General features: G+C 45.5%; 1 protein-coding gene across 3 annotated transcripts in view; it reads left to right on the top strand.

Annotated features, from left to right (window-relative positions):
- TBKBP1 (TBK1 binding protein 1) overlaps positions 1-21720 on the top strand; it is a 95904-nt gene that overhangs the window by 13963 nt on the left and 60221 nt on the right. For all 3 annotated transcript variants that reach the window (XR_006390535.1, XM_044299587.1, XM_044299586.1), the window contains exons 2-3: positions 17866-17961; positions 19456-19560. Coding sequence is in view for 2 of the 3 variants with exons in the window: in XM_044299587.1 (XP_044155522.1) it covers positions 17866-17961; positions 19456-19560 (201 nt within the window). In the remaining variant the exon portion in view is untranslated. The remainder of the gene's footprint in view (positions 1-17865; positions 17962-19455; positions 19561-21720) is intronic.

The following is a 21720-nucleotide window of genomic DNA, read 5'->3' as shown; positions in this document are numbered from 1 at the left end:
TACACGCACTCTCCTCGTACATGGACGCAGTCATACACGCACTCTCCATGTACATGGACGCAGTCATACATGCACTCTCCACGTACATGGATGCAGTCATACACGCACTCTCCACGTACATGGATGCAGTTATACACGCACTCTCCACGTACATGGACGCAGTCATGCACGCACTCTCCACGTACATGGACACAGTCATGCACACACTCTCCACATACATGGACGCAGTCATGCACACACTCTCCACATACATGGACGCAGTCATACACGCACTCTCCACATACATGGACGCACTCTCCACATACATGGACGCACTCTCCACATACATGGACGCAGTCATACACGCACTCTCCACATACATGGATGCAGTCATACACACACTCTCCACATACATGGACGCACTCTCCACATACATGGACGCAGTCATACACGTACTCTCCACATACATGGATGCAGTCATACACGCACTCTCCACGTACATGGACGCAGTCATACACGCACTCTCCACGTACATGGACGCAGTCATACATGCACTCTCCACATACATGGACGCACTCTCCACATACATGGACGCAGTCATACACGTACTCTCCACATACATAGACGCAGTCATACACGCACTCTCCACGTACATGGACGCAGTCATACACGCACTCTCCACGTACATGGACGCAGTCATACATGCACTCTCCACTTACATGGACGTAGTCATGCACGCACTCTCCACAAACATGGACGCACTCTCCACATACTGTACATGGACGCAGTCATACACACACTCTCCACGTACATGGACGCAGTCATACACACACTCTCCATGTACATGGACGCAGTCATACACGCACTCTCCGCGTACATACACGCACGCTCCACATACATGAACGCAGTCATACACGCACTCTCCTCGTACATGGACGCAGTCATACACGCACTCTCCACATACATGGATGCAGTCATACACGCACTCTCCACATACATGGACGCAGTAATACACGCACTCTCCACATACATGGATGCAGTCATACACACACTCTCCCCATACATGGACGCAGTAATACACGCACTCTCCCCATACATGGACGCAGTAATACACGCACTCTCCACATACATGGATGCAGTCATACACGCACTCTCCACGTACATGGACGCATTTATACACGCACTCTCCACGTACATGGACGCAGTCATGCACGCACTCTCCACGTACATGGACGCAGTCATGCACGCACTCTCCACATAAATGGACGCAGTCATGCATACACTCTCCACATACATGGACGCAGTCATACACACACTCTCCACATACATGGACGCAGTCATACACGCACTCTCCACATATATGGATGCAGTCATACACACACTCTCCACATACATGGACGCACTCTCCACATACATAGACGCAGTCATACACGCACTCTCCACGTACATGGACGCAGTCATACACGCACTCTCCACGTACATGGACGCAGTCATACATGCACTCTCCACGTACATGGACGTAGTCATGCACGCACTCTCCACAAACATGGACGCACTCTCCACATACTGTACATGGACGCAGTCATACACACACTCTCCACGTACATGGACGCAGTCATACACACACTCTCCACATACATGGACGCACTCTCCACATACATAGACGCAGTCATACACGCACTCTCCACGTACATGGACGCAGTCATACACGCACTCTCCACGTACATGGACGCAGTCATACATGCACTCTCCACTTACATGGACGTAGTCATGCACGCACTCTCCACAAACATGGACGCACTCTCCACATACTGTACATGGACGCAGTCATACACACACTCTCCACGTACATGGACGCAGTCATACACACACTCTCCATGTACATGGACGCAGTCATACACGCACTCTCCGCGTACATACACGCACGCTCCACATACATGAACGCAGTCATACACGCACTCTCCTCGTACATGGACGCAGTCATACACGCACTCTCCACATACATGGATGCAGTCATACACGCACTCTCCACATACATGGACGCAGTAATACACGCACTCTCCACATACATGGATGCAGTCATACACACACTCTCCCCATACATGGACGCAGTAATACACGCACTCTCCCCATACATGGACGCAGTAATACACGCACTCTCCACATACATGGATGCAGTCATACACGCACTCTCCACATACATGAACGCAGTCATACACGCACTCTCCTCGTACATGGACGCAGTCATACACGCACTCTCCATGTACATGGACGCAGTCATACATGCACTCTCCACGTACATGGATGCAGTCATACACGCACTCTCCACGTACATGGATGCAGTTATACACGCACTCTCCACGTACATGGACGCAGTCATGCACGCACTCTCCACGTACATGGACACAGTCATGCACACACTCTCCACATACATGGACGCAGTCATGCACACACTCTCCACATACATGGACGCAGTCATACACGCACTCTCCACATACATGGACGCACTCTCCACATACATGGACGCACTCTCCACATACATGGACGCAGTCATACACGCACTCTCCACATACATGGATGCAGTCATACACACACTCTCCACATACATGGACGCACTCTCCACATACATGGACGCAGTCATACACGTACTCTCCACATACATGGATGCAGTCATACACGCACTCTCCACATACATGGACGCACTCTCCACAAACATGGACGCAGTCATACACGCACGCTCCACGTACATGGACGCAGTCATACACGCACGCTCCACGTACATGGACGCAGTCATACACACACTCTCCACATACATGAATGCAGTCATACACGCACTCTCCTCATACATGGACGCAGTCATACACGCACTCTCCACGCACATGGACGCAGTCATACACGCACTCTCCGCGTACATGGACGCAGTTATACACGCACTCTCCACATACATGGACGCAGTCATACACACACTCTCCACATACATGGACGCACTCTCCACATACATGGATGCAGTCATACATGCACTCTCCACATACATGGATGCACTCTCCACATACATGGACACAGTCATACACACACTCTCCACATACATGGATGCACTCTCCACATACATGGATGCAGTCATACACGCACTCTCCACATACATGGACGCACTCTCCATATACATGGACGCAGTCATACATGCACTCTCCACATACATGGACACAGTCATACACACACTCTCCACATACATGGATGCACTCTCCACATACATGGATGCAGTCATACACGCACTCTCCACATACATGGATGCAGTCATACACGCATTCTCCACATATATGGACGCACTCTCCACATACATGGACACACTCATACACACACTCAACATATACATAGATGCATTCATACATGCACTCTCCACATACATGGACGCACTCATACATGTGCTCACCATATACATAGATGCACTTATATACACTGGACGCACTCATAAATGCGCTCACCATATACATAGATGCAGTCATATACACTGAACGCACTCATAAATGCGCTCACCATATACATAGATGCACTCATACACACATTCTCCACATACATCGATGCATTCATGCACATAGTCACCACATACATGGACGCACACATATACAATACACATATATAGACACCCAGCTTTCCTGCTATGCCTCTCCCCCATACTCTAATGCCTCTGCACTTGTGCATGCAGGATAACAGGGAAGCTGGATAACATTTCATGATATAATTCACCCAGCTTTCCTACCATACTGCAGGTCACATGTGCACAGTCTGGGAAAGCTGAATATAACCGCAGTTCGCCTGCCATTCACATTACTGGCAGTGGCGGATTACAATAGGGACTTTCGGGTCGGCAGCAGCTGCTGGGGGGCCCAATGCCGACCCGAACGCCCACATACTGCGGCGGGGCACGGGAGCGCATAGCTCCCTGTCCCGTCACTGATCACCGCCATAGGCTTCAGGCCTAGTAGGCCTGAGGCCTATGCGGTAGTGAAATCCCGGCGCAGGCGGGCGTGATGACGTCATCGCGCGCCTGTGCTTGGACGCGGCACTGTGACGTGTACATGCCTGCCTCATCCCGCCTTCCTCTGAGAGCAAGCGCCTGGCCCTGAACATAGGTGAGTATTTAGCTTTTAATTTTTTTTCATATTTTTATTTTTTCATGTGCCTACTTTGGGGGACATGTGGGTGGGGACACACAGGAGGACATATTAGTGAATAGACATCGAGTACATCGGGGGCGGAATGTGGGGGCTGTGTGGGGCCAAATTATTATGGGAGGGACTACTATGTGGGGGCAAATTACTATATGGGGCAGTGTGGGGGAAAATTATTATGGGAGAGACTACTATATGGGGCAGTGTGGGGGCAAATTACTATGGGAGGGACTACTATATGGGGCAGTGTGGGGGCAAATTACTATGGGAGGGACTACTATATGGGGCAGTGTGGGGGCAAATTACTATGGGAGGGACTACTATGTGGGGGAAAATTACTATATGGGGCAGTGTGGGGACAAATTACAATGTGGGGGCAGTGTGGGGACAAATTACTATGTGGGGGCAGTGTGGGGCCAAATTATTATGGGAGGGACTACTATGTGGGGGCAAATTACTATATGGGGCAGTGTGGGGGCAAATTACTATGGGAGGGACTACTATATGGGGCAGTGTGGGGGCAAATTACTATGGGAGGGACTACTATGTGGGGGAAAATTACTATATGGGGCAGTGTGGGGACAAATTACTATGTGGGGGCAGTGTGGGGACAAATTACTATGTGGGGCAGTGTGGGGGAAACTATTGTGTGGGGGAAACTATTGTGTGGGGGCAGTGTGGGGGAAATCGCTATGTGGGGACAGTGTGGGGTAATTTCTATGTTGGGACAGTGTGGGGAAATTGCTATGTGGGGGCAAATTACTATGTGGGGGCAGTGTGGGGGCAAATTACTATGTGGGGGTAGTGTGGGGGGAAACTATTGTGTGGGGGCAGTGTGGGGGCAAATTACTATGTGGGGGTAGTGTGGGAGGAAACTATTGTGTGGGGGCAGTGTGGGGGAAATTGCTATTTTGGGACAGTGTGGGGGCGAATTATTATGTGGGGCAGTGTGGGGGAAACTATTGTGTGGGGGCAGTGTGAGGGAAATTTCTATGTGGGGTAATTTCTATGGGGGGACTGTGTGGGGAAATTGCTATGTGGGGACAGTGTGGGATAATTGCTATGTGGGGAAAGTGTGGGGAAATTGCTATGTGGGGACAGTGTGTGGTAATTTCTATGTGGGGACAGTTTGGGGAAATTGCTATGTGGGGACAGTGTGGGGAAATTGCTATGTGGGGACAGTGTGGGGAAATTACTATGTGGGGACAGTGTGGGGAAATTGCTATGTGGGTACAGTGTGGGGAAATTGCTATGTGGGTACAGTGTGGGGAAATTGCTATGTGGGGACAGTGTGGGGACAGTGTGGGGAAATTGCTATGTGGGGAAAAATTACTATGTGGGGGCAAATTACTATGTGGGGGCAGTGTGGGGGACATTGCTATGTGGGGACAGTGTGGGGTAATTTCTATGTGGGGACAGTGTGGGGAAATTGCTATGTGGGGTGAGTGTGGGGTAAACTATTGTGTGGGGGCAGTGTGGGGGAAATCGCTATGTGGGGACAGTGTGGGGTAATTGCTAAGTGGGAACAGTGTGGGGTAATTTCTATGTGGGTACAGTGTGGGGAAATTGCTATGTGGGTACAGTGTGGGGAAATTGCTATGTGGGTACAGTGTGGGGAAATTGCTGTGTGGGGGCAAATTACTATGTGGGGGCAGTGTGGGGGAAACTATTGTGTGGGGGCAGTATTGGGGAAATTGCTATGTGGGGCAGTGTGGGGGACACTATTGTGTATGGAGCAGTGTGGGGAAATTGCTATGTGGGGTCAAATTACTATGTGGGGCAGTGTGGGGGCAAATTAATATGTGGGGCAGTGTGGGGGCAAATTAATATGTGGGGCAGTGTGGGGGCAAATTACTATGTGGGGCAAATTACTGTGTGGGGGCAAATTACTGTGTGGGGGAAAACTACTATATGGGGGCAGTTTGGGGGAAATTACTGTGTGGGGAGAAATTACTATGGGGGATTACTATGTGGGGGCAGTGTGGTGGAAATTACTATATGGGGGTGTTGCTATTGGGGAGGCACTGTAGGGGCAATTCTATTATTTTTGGGGACACTATACAGTGATTATTGCCTGGAGCACAATAGAGGGTGGTATTATTACTCGGGGCACTCTAGGGGACACTATAGCTGCTGTGGACACTATAGGAACATTTGGGGTAATTTATCAAACTGGTGTAAAGCAGAACTGGCTTAGTTGCCCATAGCAGTCAATCAGATTCCACCTTTCATATTTGACAGCTCCTTTGGAAATCCAGTTCTACTTTACACCAGTTTGATAAATGACTCCAATTATGTCTATTAGGGTCACTATTTTTTCAGCAGTATAGTACCTGGGACATTGGGGGAGCACAACGGGCACAGTATTGGGAGTGGCAGCAGGATGACACTGTGGGGACACCAGGATGAGTAGGTTGATTGAGAAATCTTACGTGTCTGTGTTACAAACTGTAGAGACGAGATGTGGCTGAAAGAATTTGCCATGGTGGTCTGGGTCAAATGGGGGAGAAGAGGAAAGAGAAGGTCTACAGGAGATGTCACTGGATGTAAGAGGTATGTGGTGCTGTATTCTCCTCCATGTCTTTTTTATTATAATTATATGTAGTTAAAATTTGGCAACCAAATTTTTCAGTTTAGGACCCAATTTGGGGTATTTTTTTTTGTCTGAAGATGTCATATGGCCTAGGAAGAGACTGTGGCGCTCATGAAACACCGCAACATCTTCATACAAAAAAAAAAAAAAAAAAAAAAAAAATGGAGGGAGGGGCCCAAGTTGGGTAGACAGCCCCGGGCCTATCATGTACTTAATCCGCCCCTGATTACTGGTGCAGTTGTGGCAATGCAACTGATGTTCAGCATGCTGGGCTTGGAAAGTTCAGGCTGTAGGAATCGCAGGTAGGAAAGAGGGTGGGGCTAATCTAGGCTATTCTGTCATCAGAACTGAGGAGGGGGAGAGGCGGAGCAATGTCACTGATGTCAGGTCAGTGACAAAGGTGCAAGTGCAGGACTCTGGACCTGGTGCAGGAGAAGTCAGCTGCTCTGACAGGGGCCCGGGGTGACGAAGTACAGTGACTGCTCCTGGGCCCCTTCTGAGCTCGGGCCCCAAAGCAGCTGCTTCCCTGCTAGCTACGCCACTGCTGTAAATGCATGTGATTGGCTAATGTAAAACTGTCGCAGTCTTCCACAAGGTCCCCAGGGGGAGTCTCCCTTGCTGAAAGACCTGCATAAAAGGCTGACATATAGCCCCAATAAAGAGTTCCTGTTTTGCCCTCAACATAGAGCCTTGTCTCATGTGGTGGGGGGAAAGGCTGTATCTACCCTGGCGATTGCTATAGGCTGTATACACCCCTGGCTATAATCACTGAGCTCTTTTAAGAGCTTGTTCCTGCATCACTCTCTGAAGAAAGAGAGGTTCATCTACTGGAGCCAGGAGCCTTGTCGTAGGTCCAGGGTGGGTAGGAGACGGCGAGACCCCAACCAAGCTGCGGCGGTTCGTGGGGTCTGCAGTGCTTACAATGTCAAGTGCTTGGAGCCCTCGGGAAGCACTAGGAGCATCCATCAACGGAGGTACTAAGTTGGGGTGCCAGGAGATCCGTTACAGAGGCATTCACTGTGGATCTTCCTGTTAAGGGGGCAGGCTACTGTGGAGGTAACTGTTAAAGGGGCAAACACTGTGGAGGTCGCTGTTATGGGGGCAGGGGCCACTAATAAAGAGGCAACTGCTGTGGAAGTCACTGTTAAGGCAGCAGGGTACTGTGGAGGTCACTGTTAAGGCAGCGGGTTACTGTGGAGGTCACTGTTAAGGGAGTGGGGTGCTGTGAAACTCACTGTTAGGCCTCATGCACACGACAGTATTGCTTTTTCAGTGTTTTGCGGTCCGTTTTTTACGGATCCGTTGTTCCGTTTTTTGTTTCCGTTGTGTTTCCGTTTCCTTTCCGTTTTTCCGTTCCGTTTTTCCGTATGCCATATACAGTATACAGTAATTACATAGAAAAAATTGGGCTGGGCATAACATTTTCAATAGATGGTTCAGGAAAAAACGGAACGGAAACGGAAGACATACGGATGCATTTCCGTATGTGTTCCGTTTTTTTTGCGGACCCATTGACTTGAATGGAGCCAAGCACCGTGATTTGCGGACAAGTATAGGACATGTTCTATCTTTTCACGGCACGGAAATACTGAAATACTGAAACGGAATGCACACTGAGACACTTCAGTATTTTTTGCTGAACCATTGAAATGAATGGTTCAGTATATGTTCCGTATACTGAGCTAAAAAAACGTCCAGTATACTGAACGCAAAATACTGTCGTGTGCATGAGCCCTTAAATGGTCGGACTGCTGTGAAGGTCAAAGTTAAGGGCATTGGCTGCTGTCCCATTTTAAAGTGGCGGGGCACTGTAGGGGGGGGCAGTGTTAAGGGGTAGGGGACTGTGGAGTTCACTGTTTAAGGGGCGGGGTGCTGCAGAGGTCACTGTTATGGTGGATACTGTCGATATCTTTTAACGACACACACAAACATTAAATTAAATAGATGAAATATACCCGTGTGAAGCCGGGTCCTTCTGCTAGTATAGAATAAAAATAATGTTGTAGAGAGGGTCATAAAATAAACAATGATGGAGAAGGAACTATATGCTATGTAGGGCATTTACTAGCCCAGGGACTGAATATTTGTCTGTCAACGTACAAAGTAAAGCTTTCAAGCTGCTTGGCTGCATCACATAGGAATAGTTACTGCAGCCTCATCACTTACTGAACAGAGGCCATAGATATGACATAATTATACAATAGCTATGCAGCCAAGAATGCATTTGTTCAGATCTTCTCCGTTATTCCTCCGTGTAGATATCTGTGCTGTTTATAACAGAAGCCAAGATGCTCTGCCGGGTCCATCAAACCAGAGATTCCTGATGGACACATTTGACTTAGGCCTTATGCACACGACCATATGTATTTTGCGGTCCCCAAAAAACGGATCAACAAAAAATTCGGATGACATCTGTGTGCATTCCGCATTTTGCAGAACAGAACAGCTGGCCCCTAATAGAACAGTAATATCCTTGTCCATAATGAGGACAGTAATAGGACATTTTTTTGCGGAACGGAAATGCAGACATACGGAAACAGAATGCACACAGAGTAACTTTGCGGACCCATTGAAATGAATGGTTCTGTATACGGTCTGCAAAAAAAACGGACGCGAAAAGGAAATACGTTTGCGTGCATGAGGCCTAATCATTTGGCTCCTTGTCATTTTTGCCATAAGTATAGCAGGGCTTGCAGATATGATGGGTGCCTGAGCCTCTTTCTCTTTTCATGTACGCTTAGATCAGAACTTTCAGTGCATATATTTAGGAAGAAGATTACGTGACACCCATAACCATATTAAGATTTTAATGGTAGCATTTTAAAACATAGGGGTGCATTTATTAAAACCAGCGTATTACACTCTGGTCTTAACCTTCCCCCCGCTTGTGCCAAAACAGCAACCTTCAGCTAGAGGGCTGCATACATTTCTGCTATAATCTATGCCAGTTTCGTAGCATAGATTATAACAAATGTGGCAGGCCGTCTAAGCCACCTTCAGCTCTGCACTGTGAAAAAGTGGCAAGTGGGGCTCCAGTCCAAACCCTGAATAGCACAAAGTTTATCGCAGTCATGGCGATGTAGTGGGGCTCCTGTCCAAACCCTGAATAGCACAAAGTTTATCGCAGTCATGGCGATGTAGTTTTTGCCACCAGCTTTCTGGCATATAGCGGGTAATAAATGTCCCCCATAATCTATATTAGTAAATTATATTGTTGCTATTTGTTAAATAGAAAAACTTGTTAAAGTTCGGTAATACAGCAACTATAGACGCCTATGAGGACTCACAATACATATGTATGAAATTAGAGGCATATGAGGTATAGTAGGGCCCCACAGACTTGTATGGGTGCTGTATCATGTGCCATGTCACTTCTAAGGGATATTGGCTCTGTAATACAGTGCCACGCAGAGGCAGCATATGAAATCAGCAGAGTGCCTATAGCTCTGTATTTGGGAGGTGCAGGCGCTCTGTGGCTCTACCGTGCTCATTGATTTCAACTTGCTAATGGTGCATGAACCCTGTGACCATTTACCTTTTACATTTTGAAAGGTTGATGTCAGATTTTATCATGTCTTTTATCATGTCTTATAGACAATTCTGCTAAGCTAGGGGTATATCTGTCTGCCAAGCTTAATGACTTGTTCCTTTAATAACCAAAAGAATTGTGAATGCGGCTCTGGAGTATACTAGGTCGTAACTCAGGAAAGAACATCTATACAAATTTAGGGTAGGTTCACATTGAGCTTTTGGAGGAGGTTTTGAGGCAGATTTTCCTGCAAGTTTTATTTAGCCAAAGTAGATTTTAAAGGAACTGGAATTATAAAGGAAGAACTTATACTTCTCATTCCTGCTGGATCTATCTGACGCAAAGCATCCTCCAAAAAACTCAGCGTGAATCTACCCTTTGGAGTACAATGAATTTACACAGATTATCACATTTTTATGCAATCATATTTGAAGAGGACCTTTCACCGATTATGACACTGTGAACTAAGTATACAGACATGGAGAGCGGCGCCCGGGGATCTCACTGCACTTACTATTATCCCTGGGCACCGCTCCGTTCTCCTGCTATGCCCTCCGGTATCTCCGGTCACAAAGTTATGGTAGGCGGAGTCTGCCCTTGTTCTTCTGTAGCACTGGCCAATCGCATTGCAGAGCTCACAGCCTAGGAGAAAATAACCTCCCAGGCTGTGAGCTCTGCGCTGCGATTGGCCAGCGCTAGGGCAGACTCCGCCTACCATAACTTAGTGACTGAAATCTCTGCCTACTATTACTTAGTGGCCGGAGATACCGGAGGGCATAGCAGGAGAACGGAGCGGCGCCCAGGGGTAATAGTAAGTGCAGTGAGATCCCCGGGCGCCGCTCTCCATGTCTGTATACTTAGTTCACAGTGTTATAATCGGTGAAAGGTCCTCTTTAAAGTTGTCAAAGGGCCTCCTGAGTTTTACATTTTTATATGGTTAATATGGTAGTGAAATATAAAGATATGAATTAAGTTTTTTTTGGGTTCTTAGAAAATGATGACCTATCTTTGCAATAGGTCATCAATATCGGATCGGTGGGGCGGGACTGACACCACAAAGTCGCACTAATACTTGGAAACTACAAGCTCTGAAAATATTCAGTGGACGGAGACAGAAGCCAAAGGCTCCAGAGTACTAGTTCTCAGTTCCCACTTGCCTAAATGGAAGCTGATATGCAATACCCCGGCATGGCTGCTACACAGTTCCTTCTCCTTCTGGCTCCATACAATATATAGTTTCCATTCCAGCAGCTTCCCAAACTGTGGATTGGTGAGGGAACTGAGTGTCGGTCCACTGTCAATTTGATATTGATGATTAATCTTGAGGATTGGTCATCAATACCTAAGCACCAGAAAACCACTTTAACTCGGAGAATAGCAATCGATGGCTTATCTTTGAATTTTACTGCGACTCATTCAAAAATCTGAATACTTCAAATTCCCTTATCTCAAATTCCTCCATTTCCTGCTCCTCCTTCCTTTGGAATTTCCTCCATGTAATAGGAAGTCAAAGGGAATATGGAACTAGTTGTACACTCTTTATGCTGGTTCTATACAGTGTATGTGTGTATATGTATGGAGGTCTGATACCAGTACTGCTGTTCACATAATATGTCATTTTGTGCGTATATTTAATTTAATTTTACTTAATTATCTTTACCTGTTTTTACTATCTAGACTAACTGAAGATACATATTTATATTAATAGACTCATATACATTTATTTGGCAAGTGACTGCAGGAAAAACAGAAGGGCTGTAATAGTCTGTGAAGATTGTTAAAGAATCCATGGCCAAAGAAAATCCACTGAACTACTGCAATGGCTGGATAGCTCAAAAGACACAAATGCAGAATATAATTGTTTATCTTTTTACTCTCTTGCATTCCCTCGCAGGATGTGATGTCCGCAAAGGTTCCATGCCCTAAAGCGCGTAGGAGTCCTTTCCTTTATGTCACATAGCTTAGGAGTCCTCAGTAACATAGTAACAAAGGCTGAAAAAAGACATCTGTCCATCCAGTTCGGCCTGTTATCCTACAAGTTAATCCAGAGGAAGGCAAAAAAAAACAACTGTGAGGTAGAAGCCAATTTTCCGCACTTAGGGGGAACGAAATTCCTTCCCGACTCCAATCAGGCAATCAGAATAATTCCCTGGATCAACGACCCCTCTCTAGTAGCTATAGCCTGTAATATTATCACACTACATAAATACATCCAGGACCCTCTTGAACTCTTTTAGTGAACTCACCATCACCACCTCCTCAGGCAGAGTTCCATGGTCTCACTGCTCTTACAGTAAAGAATCCTCTTCTATGTTTGTATACCAACCTTCTTTCCTCCAGACACAGAGGATGTCCCCTCATTACAGTCACAGTCCTGGGGGTAAATAGATGATGGGAGAGATTTCTGTACTGACCCTGATATATATATATATATATATATATATATATATATATATAGTTATTAGATCTCCCCTGTCACGGATGGTGGTAGTTTGCCGTGACGTTTTCTCTGCGCATGCTGGTTGCTGGTGGCAACGTGTTGTATGCATGCGTGTGTGCTTTCCCTTTAAGGCTGTTGCCCATCCTTTCTGGTGTGCATGGGGTTAAGGTGTGAGCAAGGTGGAGGTGGGTATGGTCTCAGGTCTCCATATACTGTTGCTGTGAGACTGAGATCATTGTTATGTCTGCCTTGGTATGTGAAGGAGCTTGCTCCTTTCTCGGATGCTATCTGAGGGCCATCCTAGTTTGACATCGATGTCATCCCTTTGTCTCCTCCTTGTCCTTTCCCTACCTTATCTGTTGTCATGTTTGGTGTGGGTTTTATTTGGAGATTTGTTGCTATGTCTAGTTTGTAGTTACATATCTGGTCTGTTGTTTGTTGTTGTCCAGCATGTATGCTAGACATTCCCTTGTTTGTCTGTACCTCCGTAAGGGGGTCCCTGGGGTTCCCCGGAGGGAGAACTACAACTCAGTTAAGCAGCGCTGTCTGGGTCCGCCATGCATCTTGCCACATGGTGGTCTAGGCAGTTACTACTGCTCCTGTGTTTGGTGTTGGTACTGAGTCCTCATTTGTGTGTTTGGGCTTCAGTGCTTTTTACAGGATCCAGTGGTTGTGGTGTAGACAAATCATTCCTTTTAGTTGTTGCGGGCAGGTAAGTGACATTGTGGTCCGTTGTCTTTCTGCCACAGGACACTTACCTGTCGAGTTTGTCCTCTGCTTGCTGTCTGTTCCTCTCCTTGCTGTTAGGCCTGCTGGAGACTCCGGTTCATCCATGTTGTGGATGAACTGGTCTCCTTTTCAGGTCCAGTTAGGGTCCGAGGTTCCTGTGCATAAGCCCTCCTAACTTCTGGGTCCGCTCATGCAGTTAGAAGGTCAGGGCGAGGATTAGGGATGCTTCAAGAGGTTACCTGCTCCCTGATCCCAGCATCCAGGCCTAGTTGCTTTCTCAAATTCCCGACATTGTACGGTGGGGAGTTTCCCCCACTTCCTACTGTGACAGTATGTCGAGTTGCTTTACCAAATTCCCAATATTATATGGTGGGGAGTTTCTCCCACTCCCCACTGTGACATCCACTTAGTCGTCTCTTTTCTAAACTGAATAAGCATAATTGTCATAATCTTTCTGGGTACTGTAGTTCACCCTTTCCAGTTATTACTTTAGTTGCCCTCCTCTGAACCCTCTCCAGCTCTGCTATGTCTGCCTTGTTCACAGGAGCCCAGAACTGTACACAGTACTCAATGTGTGGTCTGACTAGTGATTTGTAAAGTGGTAGGACTATGTTCTCATCATAGGCATCTATGCCCCTTTTGATGCAACCCATTATCTTAATGGCCTTGGCAGCAGCTGCCTGACATTGGTTTCTGCAGCTTAGTTTGCTGTCCACTAAAATTCCTAGGTCCTTTTCCATGTCAGTGTTACCCAGTGTTTTACCTTTTAGTATCCCATTAGCATAACCTTACATTTGTCAGTGTTAAACTTCCTCTGCCACTTCTCTGCCCAAGCCTCCAATCTATCCAGATCCATCTGCAGCCGTATAGTGTCCTCTTCCGTGTTAATTACTTTACACAGTTTAGTGTCATCGGCAAAAATTATTTTACTGTGCAAGCCTTCTACAAGTTCATTAGTAAATATATTGAAGAGAATAGGGACCAATACTGATTCCTGTGGTACCCCACTAGTGACAGTGACCAAATTTGAGTGTGTACCGTTAATAACCACCCTCTGTTTTCTATCACTGAGCTAGTTACTTACCCACATACAGACATTTTCTCACAGTCCAAATGTTCTCATTTTATATACTAAACTTTTATGTGGTACAGTATCAAATTCTTTGGAGAAGTCCAGATATTCAACATCCATTGATTTGCCATGGTCAAGTCTAAAACTTACCTCTTCATAGAAACTGATTAAATTAGTTTGGCATGCCCGATTCCTCATGAAGCCATGCTGATATGGCATTATTTGCTTATTTTCATTGCAGTACTCCCAGATAGCATCTCTTAGAAAACCTTCAAACAGTTTACCCACGATAGATGTTAAACTTACCGGCCTATAGTTTCTGGGCTCTGGTTTTGGAGTCTTTTTAAATATTGGCACCACATTTGCTATGCGCCAATCCTCTGGAACACTTCCTGTCAGTATAGAGTCCTTAAATTTCAGAAAAAAGGGTCTGGCTATGACATTAATTAATTATCTTAAGATATGGGGGTGTATGCCATCTGGTCCCGGCGATTTGTCTATTTTAATCTTTTTAAGACGACGCTGTACTTTTTCCTGGGTCAGACAGGAATGGGGAATTTACTTTTACATTCTGCATTTCATCTGACAGTTTATTTTCCTCAATGAATACAGTGGAGAAAAAAAATATTTTATAGTTTTGCTTTCTCCTCATCGCTGTCTGCAACTCCCCCCTCCTCACTCTGTAAAGGGCTGACACCTTCAGATTTACACAGTAACCATTAGCGTATGCACACTGTCCCTTCATGGGCTTACTGCAGAGGCATGCAAGTAAGTAAACAGATAAAGAAGGCATTTTTTTCTATTAAAAGCTCATGACTTTCTTCACCCCATGCAACAAAACAAAAAGTGCACTAGGATGTTGCCTATTGCAGACCCTCTCTATAAGAGAAGTCTGCAATAAACTCTCCATAAACCATTCCCCAACTCCCCCCCGGCCAGAAGGCATCTGCAAGGGTCAGGGACTAGTGGACATCCTCAGCCTAAGAAGCGCCCATCTTGCTCTGGCTTCCATCTGAGCTGCCATTCCAGGTGTTAGCCAAAAGCCTCAGTCCAGGTCTGGCTTCCCCCTCCAAAGGGGGAATCCAAGGGGTTTGAGAAATCTAATGCCCACACGCACACACCCTAGACCTCAGCCGGTAATCCATAAGGGAGCTACAACCCTGATAAGTGGTAGTGATGAACAAACTTGTAAAGTGAACACACAGTAAAAAAATTAAATAAAAAAAAATAAAGTGAATGTGTGCCATTATGGCCCGGACAGTCGGAGTAAAAAAATAAAAAAATCCACATCTTGTCTAGCAAGAAGGCGTGAGAGGTGAGTGCACTTAAATGTTTGAAAGTGAAGTGCATGAAAATGTGCCGTCACTCAGTGGGCTTCCAACCCTAGTGAGTTCAGGCACCTCACAGTCACCACTCCGGGGGAATTTGGCACCTCAGGCTTTTAAACAACCCAGCTCATGACTTCAATTCAGAGTTCTGAGGTCACTACGAGTGTCAGTCTTTCAGCCACCACTGTACACCTACTAGATAGCTTCCTGTGCAGATCTGCTCCATCTCAGTGAACTGGTCCAACCACTGATAAGAACAGATACCACACTTGATCTTACATGGCTCAAAAATAATAATCTTTATTGGTCACATATATACAACATGATAAAAATCAAGATAAAATACACCAAAGTAAAAGACTGTATTCTCCTGAAGGATAATATAATACTATAGTCAACACAGAGGGGAGTTAAGAAATATGCATTGCTTCACTGCCCAGTAAATAGTAATCGGACATTAATCAGTTAGTATAAGGGTATAAAGACTTGTGTCTATTAAATCTAATGCTCTGGACTCCTCACATTAAACAAATATAATAGAAACCTAATCCTTACATACCCATAGGTAGAGTAGTCACCTCAGGAGGACCGCACACCCGACACGTGTTTCATCAACACCTTCATCTGAGGGCGGTATTTTTTTGTTTAGGTCAGCTCGTTTAGTATTGAGTTGGCTCCTTTTTTAAGGGGATTAAATGCTGCCCTCTATTTTATTTGGGCTTTTATGTAATCGGCATGTATTAACCACACTTTATCTTAGCCAAAAGAGCAAGAAGCGACCTTAGCTTGGGAGAACCAGAATCACCTTAGTGAGAACCACCTTCTTGATAAAGAAGACATATACTAAATCTGTGTCTATTGAGCTGTCCAGCTATTACAGTAGTTCAGGAGGTGCATCTCCCCCAGTTTAAGGACACAGTCTGAAACACGTACGGAAACTTTAGCTTCCAACATGTGGTGTGGCCCTGGATTTTAATATGAAGAAATAAAAGCCAAGTTTTAGCAGCATGCTATTTTGCTCTACTATTAGCCACCGTTGAATACCCTAGAATGAGCGATGCCAGAGGTGTCCATATGATTAACGTACATGCTAATGGGTACATCAGCCATTTAAAATTGTCGGCAAAGCGTTAATTCAGCCAAAGTTTATCTTGTGTCTGCATCTGGATTACATGAATCACCATGTCCACCATCACATCATGATTATCCTGCTGAAAGTGATATCTGTAAGGCTGTCTTCACACGGTGCAGATTACGTGCAGTTTTCCCTGCGCGGATTTTTGCACATAAAAACTGCAATGTAATACAGTACCAGCAAAGCATTTGGGATTAGACAAAAATTATGTACACTTAGCTTTTTTCATAAGTGCAGAAATTGACCCGCCGTGCAGAAATAAATTTTTCCTTGTACGGATTTCACATTTCACTTTTCATTGGAAGGCCGATAGCGGCGAAAAATCCACATCAAAATGCATATAAACCACACAAAAAGCTAAATAAATAGCGCGGATTGCATTTTGTGTGCGGTTTTGGTGCAGATTTCTTGTGGATTTTCTGCACTGTGTGCACCTACCCTAAGGCGGTATTAAAGGGGTTGTGTCACTTCAGCAAATAGCATTTATTATGTAGAGAAAGTTAATACATGTATTGCGATTGTCCATATTGCTTCCTTTGCTGGCTTGATTCATTTTTCCATCCCATTATACACTGCTCGTTTCCATGGTTATGACCACCCTGCAATCCATTAGTAATGGTCGTGCTAGTACACTATAATACATTAGTAAGTGCCTTGTATTATCTTTCTCTACATGATAAATGCCACTTGCTGAAGTGACACAACCCTTTTAAGTTCATAAAGAAAATGATAACAATGTATTATAAAAATGGGAAACTCTAAATTATAATGATCATACGTCAGTCTTTTATATGAGGAAATGTTATATTTGAGCGCACTGTCAATGTGACGTTTGTTGCGCACCCTCTCTGTGACTAATATGCGGTACCCTGTATTTCGTTTTCCTACCTTCAGTATCCTATTATCACAGAATTTGGGGACGAGCAGAACTTTTCACCTTATGATATTAAAGAAGGATCTCTGCTCTGCAATGATGTCTCCCAGCATGAGGTGAGTGGGGAAGAGACTTGGGCATTGCTTGGCACTGCGCCCACCCTGCTTCATAGCTACGTGTATGTATATATATCTCTGCTGGCACTGCTCCCCTCATGACTCATTTGTATATAAAATCTTATGCCACCCCCTCTCTCCTTTCTAGAGTAACTACTTATAGTAATAATGACACACTGCAGAAATGGCAGCATACTCCTACCGCTTTCACACTCTCACTCCTAGGGGTGATTCTCAAGTGGAAAGCAGAACAATATGGCAGTGACAAGTTACACAATATGGCACTAGGTGACTGCACTTTGATTCCTAAAGTCAAAGTATAGTAAAGGTAACAAACAATAGGGGGTATTGGAGTGAATATGAGTATAATATGTAAACCAAAAGGTATATCTCTTTAACCATTTCAGGCATGTCTTATGATCCAGTTACCTTAGACTAGTCACTTTGACAACCTAGACCCTTGCACCACCACAAGCTGTAGACCAAAATATATAACTGCGTATAACATATGAATTTATTTTAGTCCTTTATATAGGACACACACCAGAGATTGTGTTCATCTACATGATATCTGTCCCCAGTAGGGGTCACAATCTAAATTCTGAATGACCCTAGCAATACGTTTTTGGAGTGAGGGAGGAATTAAGGCTACTTTCACGCTAGCATTGTTGCTGGATCCGGCAGGGTTCAACAAAAACGCTTCCGTTACTGATAATATAAACATCTGCATCTGTTATGAATGGATCCGGTTGTATTATCTTTAACATGGCCAAGACGGATCCGTCATGAACTCCACTGAAAGTCAATGGGAGACAGATCCGTTTTCTATTGTGTCAGATTGTGTAATAATTTCCGCATCTCAGGACGGAAAGCATGCTGCGGTTTGCTCTCCCGTAGAAGAACTATACAGAATGCATTTTGGAGCATTCCGTTTTGTTCAGTTACGTTTTGTCCCCATTGACAATGAATAGGGACAAAATGGAAGCGTTTTTTTTCCGGTATTAAGACCCTATGACGGATCTCAATATCAAAAAACATTAACGCTAGTGTGATAGTAGCCTAACACTGAAGTGCCAGATCATTACAGACCCGGTGGCTTGAGGGGGCTCAGGCGGCCACCTGGGCATTGGGAAATTTCGCTGTAGGGTCTATGGCCAGTCTGCCAGTCGGTATTCTTAGGTAACATATAAATGAATAACTGAAAAATAAATCTGCACACTCCAAATGTCGAATGTATGGCTCAGGCATGTGAGGGCCAGGTGAGAGGTCACTGATACCGGTCAGTCAAGGGGGGGGGGAGTGGCCACCAAGGTGCAAGGGTCCCTCCCTCCATGCACTGAAGCCATCATGTGCATAACAAATAAAAGACCGTATTCTACACTATGGCAAACCGGATTGTCACACTAAAGGTACACTTTTAATCAGCAGGACCGGCCCTACCAGGCTTTATGCTTGCTTTAATGTGCCATTAATGTAACTGTATTTTTCCTGTAGCTTCAAAATTGCCAAGAAAAAGAAGAGCAGCTGGGAGAGATAGTGCGTGCATGTGAAAAGATGTGCGCAGAGAGGAGCGAGCTGCATGAGGAGTTAAGTGAAATGGTAAGTGCAAGACACAAAAAAAAGTGTGCACAAGAGAGAATGAGCCCTGGCGGTACGAGTACAGGAAGGAAATGCAGGCGGTGGACAGAAGCAAGGACATCAGATTGCATTGCAATGTAACAGATTTCCCCAGTATGATTAGTGCTTGGTCTTTTCTGACATTTCATTTGGATATAAACCTTGATGGAATATCTACCAGAAAGGGGTAAAATATACGGTGCTGTCCTCCCATAAATGTCAGGGCAGCTCTGTTAGCTCCAGAAATTATTTTGAAGTTGTTCATTTCATGCCGTCAATCGTCTTTGAAAAGTGATTCCTAACGTCACGAGACCTTAGCAGATAACAGTACAAAACAGTCATGTATGTACCGTTCCACGCAGCAAACAAACTAGTATCCGCTTTTTACGGTAAAATCAGACCATTGAAAGATCGGTGCACTATAGAATACAGAGCCGATCTGCCCACAGTGTCCTCCAACATGTTGCTTGACATATTGAGGATGAAGATGGACAGGAAAAGTTGTAGTAGTGGGTGCCATTGCTTCATGACCTTAGATGTAGCTGCATTCGCACTACCCTTAGAGGCTGCTTCCATCAGCAGTTTTGTAAGACGTGACGGGAAAATAGTGTAAACTGATGGACCTCATTATCAGTCAAGGGGTAAGTTGGGCACCACTGGTGCCCATCATGTGATGAATGCGACATTGCATTATAGTTTCTATTCATAACGGAAACCGTTACGGTAGTGTGAACATAGCCACAGAGAAAAATTGCTACCCTACCTACAGATGTGGCACCCACTCCTGATGTGCAGTTCTGATGGGTTGTTTAATAGGTGCATTAACTGTGTTAAAGTGGTTAACCAACCCCTATAATGCCTTCCAAAATGCTCGGGCCCCCACATACTGGTCATACTTACCCTGCTCAGCCGCCCCGGGACCCACATCGCTTCTCATGCCCGCTCCGCCGCAGCTGCATCTCCCCGTCGCGGGGATCAAAATATCTAGGGAGGAAATGGTGGTGGCGGGGGCTATAGCCAATAGCAAGCCACGACGGGAACAAGCCTCCCCTAGCATCGCAGGTGACACTTGGGAGGCCCCTTCCCGTCGAGGCCTGCTATTGGCTGCCCAACTTTAGCCCCCCCCGCCAGATGTTTTGATCCGCGCAACGGGAAGATGCAGCACGGCCATGCGGACATCAGAAGTGACACTAGAGCTGGGGAGCTGGTTAAGTATGACCAGTATTAGGGACCTGGACATTTTGGGAGGCAGCATAGGGGTTGAATGATCCCTTTAACGGTGCTCAGGGGGCCAGTGAAGTAGGTGGTCTATCAGCCCCAATACACCTTGGAGCTCGTTCACATCAGCATTCTTTATTTCTGTTCTTGTGTTCCGTTATAGAAGCAGAACAACAAAAATAACTGAAGCACAGGATTCGGCACATAACTGACAGGAAAGGAGCCATTGAGTATAATGAGATCTGGTCAGAAGAACGCTTCTTTGCAGAGAAAAAAGTCCTTCATGCAGGACTTATCTCTCTGCTATTTTAGAAAAAATGGAATAGAGCCCCGAACGGAGCCTCCAATGCAGATGTGAACATGCCCTGACATTGCCATCTATAGGACGGCATGCTCTAGGTGGGACCAGTAGACTACATAAATGCAATTTGATAATGTACTGCATAAGATAAGATATTACTGCTATAAAAACAAAGCTATTGGCAACCGGAGAGACAGTTTTATTACCAGGAACTGGGTATCAAGTGAGAGGAATGATGAGGTAGTGTGTAAGCTAGATGCTGTACATTTGTACAGAGCGAGGAGAAGGCAATTGTGGGGATGGCGTATGGGGAAATGATGGATACACAAGAAAGCAGCGAGATAGGAAGTGTGTGGGAGGGCAATGAAGAGAAAATGAGACGGGAGATTATAGTAGGTGTATACTGCAATAGCCTGACTATTTTAAAAAGAAATGAAGGGTGTGGGAGAAGGGCAGAGAGGTGATCCACTCACTGACAGATCATAAACGAAATAGTGGCTTGCTGAAAGCAAGGATATGAGTGTTGTAAGGAAAGAAACATTATAAAAAACCTACATAGCACAATTACACAAGTAATACATGAATGTCATAGATGGGAGAAAGACTAGTCCTTACTCTGGGGG

The sequence above is a fragment of the Bufo gargarizans genome, chromosome 6 (genome assembly GCF_014858855.1).
Source record: "Bufo gargarizans isolate SCDJY-AF-19 chromosome 6, ASM1485885v1, whole genome shotgun sequence".
Classification (NCBI taxonomy): domain Eukaryota; kingdom Metazoa; phylum Chordata; class Amphibia; order Anura; family Bufonidae; genus Bufo; species Bufo gargarizans.
This window is presented reverse-complemented; position numbering and strand designations above follow the sequence as displayed.